At 50.0% G+C, this 2,500-nt stretch overlaps 1 protein-coding gene across 1 annotated transcript in view; it reads right to left on the reverse strand.

The window, feature by feature from the left end:
- The window catches only part of si:ch211-246m6.5 (von Willebrand factor D and EGF domain-containing protein), a 70,179-nt gene that overhangs the window by 37,561 nt on the left and 30,118 nt on the right, over positions 1-2,500 (reverse strand). Inside the window, exon 13 of the mRNA XM_062528565.1 lies at positions 2,274-2,435. Within this exon, the coding sequence (XP_062384549.1) occupies positions 2,274-2,435 (162 nt within the window). The remainder of the gene's footprint in view (positions 1-2,273; positions 2,436-2,500) is intronic.

The following is a 2,500-nucleotide window of genomic DNA, read 5'->3' on the forward strand; positions in this document are numbered from 1 at the left end:
AAATATTATTACGGTGGGATTAAGAACTGCTAACACCCAGAAACCCAAAGCAATCAAGCCCACTAATGAAATGTGTGGAGGATAAACAACTGAAATGCCCTATTTGATGAGTGTGTGGAGGGATCTGACTGGCCTCTTTCCCTGGCCTGTGGAGGCCTGGTGGTCGTGCTTTGGTCCCAACAGCTTTGCCAAATTAATGGATGCAGCGGATGTGATTATGACCCCCCATACACACACACACACACACACACAAGCGTGCATGCAAGCACACACAGGCACGAACGCACGCACACATGCACACACACAGACACAGACACAGACACACACACACACACACACACACACACACACACACACACACACACACTGCTCTCTTCATGTTGTGTACTCCACTGTGGCTCTGCTGGCTCTGACTTTGTGCTAACCTCCAGCATGTGCATGTGCCATCCATGGGTCACCTACACCACTCATAATGTCCAACAGCAGCCAGCTACAGCAGCAGCAGTGCCATCCATGGGTCCCCCACACCACTCACAATGTCCAACAGCAGCAGTGCCATCCATGGGTCACCCACACCACTCATAATGTCCAACAGCAGCCAGCTACAGCAGCAGCAGTGGTGTCCATGGGTCACCCACACCACTCATAATGTCCAACAGCAGCCAGCTACAGCAGCAGCAGTGCCATCCATGGGTCCCCCACACCACTCATAATGTCCAACAGCAGCCAGCTACAGCAGCAGCAGTGCCATCCATGGGTCCCCCACACCACTCATAATGTCCAACAGCAGCCAGCTACAGCAGCAGCAGTGGTGTCCACACCACTCATAATGTCCAACAGCAGCCAGCTACAGCAGCAGCAGTGGTGTCCACACCACTCATAATGTCCAACAGCAGCCAGCTACAGCAGCAGCAGTGGTGTCCATGGGTCCCCCACACAACTCATAATGTCCAACAGCAGTCAGCTACAGCAGCAGCAGTGCCATCCATGGGTCCCCCACACCACTCATAATGTCCAACAGCAGCCAGCTACAGCAGCAGCAGTGGTGTCCATGGGTCCCCCACACCACTCATAATGTCCAACAGCAGCCAGCTACAGCAGCAGCAGTGGTGTCGGCGTTGGTGACGCTGCCATTGGTGAGGATCTGGCCCTGGTCTGGTGAGGATCTGGCCCTGGTCTGGTGAGGATCTGGCCCTGCTCTGAAGCAAGTCTGCGCCCACTCAGGGTCCAGATCCACGCCACAGATAGCGTCTATCTGGGATGTTCATTCATTCATTCATTCATTCATTTGTTCAATCTTTCATTCATCCATTCGTTCATTCATTCATTAATTCATTCATTCACTCATTCGTTCATTTGTTCATTCGTTCATTTATTCATTCATTCATTTGTTTATTCATTCATTCGTTCATTCATTCGGTCATTAATTTATGATGAACCAGTCCTGAATGCATAAAGACACTAAAGGAACTGTGTGGACTTGACGGTGTGATGATGCACTCTCTGGTGAGGTGTGCAAGGGCAAGAGGGGGGCAAATAAAGGGCAAGTGGGGGGGGCAAATAGAGTTCACATGCCGAGCGTCACTTTGAATAGTCGGGATGCTTTAGACATATCCAAGACGCTTTTATTTAATTGCACTTTCAAAATGTAATTGTGATTCAATACCATGCCTTTATTTGTGTGCAGACGAATCGTTTATGAGTAGCGTGTTGCATTGCTTTCTGAAATGAAAGTACTGTTCTCTATTGCCTTTGTGTTAAGTTTGCCTTTGTCATAGAGGAACAAATTGTGACTCTTCCCCAGGCACATTTAATGAGGTGTAGAATTGGAGCGCCCGACTGGAGAGAATGAATACGGAATGATCTAGAATTTTGCTCTTTTTCAATTGAAATTCCATAGGGCTACTGTCATAAACACGTCATGCAATCTTTATGACTGTTCCATGATTGATTGATGTTCCGCTGCTTTCTTCGAGGTGCGGCATCCATGTTACTATGTGGATTCAACATTTCCCCACACGCGCCATTGCCTCTGCCTTGGAATAAGGCCGTTTGTCAGGCATAAATTCACTGAGTTGGCAGAGTGCACTTTATGCTGCTCAAGTCATCCCATCGCTCAGCTAGCCTGACACATGCCTGCCATACCGTTAGAACTAGCATGAGTCCTAACAGCATACTGTACCTGCTTTGAGTTCATTGAGCATTGTTTTGGGCAACACAGGCAACTAGGCTGCCAACCAGGTAGACGGACTGACAGACACGGAGATTTGTACCTGAATCTTCCACCTGGCGTACGGCCTGTCGTCCATGGTGAAGTCGATGGAGTCGTCGGCCATGCTGGTGAGGGCCGGAACGTCACAGTCCACGGCCTTGGAGCTCAGGAACGTGGCCTTGGTCAGCGTCTTCTCCCCAGGAATCCACTCTCCGTTCACGTACTGCGGACGCACGGGACAATACAGAACAGCGTTCCCGTTAGAGCACACAGAAAGCCTCCCCCCCC

Source organism: Sardina pilchardus, chromosome 23, assembly GCF_963854185.1.
Source record: "Sardina pilchardus chromosome 23, fSarPil1.1, whole genome shotgun sequence".
NCBI classification, from domain to species: domain Eukaryota; kingdom Metazoa; phylum Chordata; class Actinopteri; order Clupeiformes; family Clupeidae; genus Sardina; species Sardina pilchardus.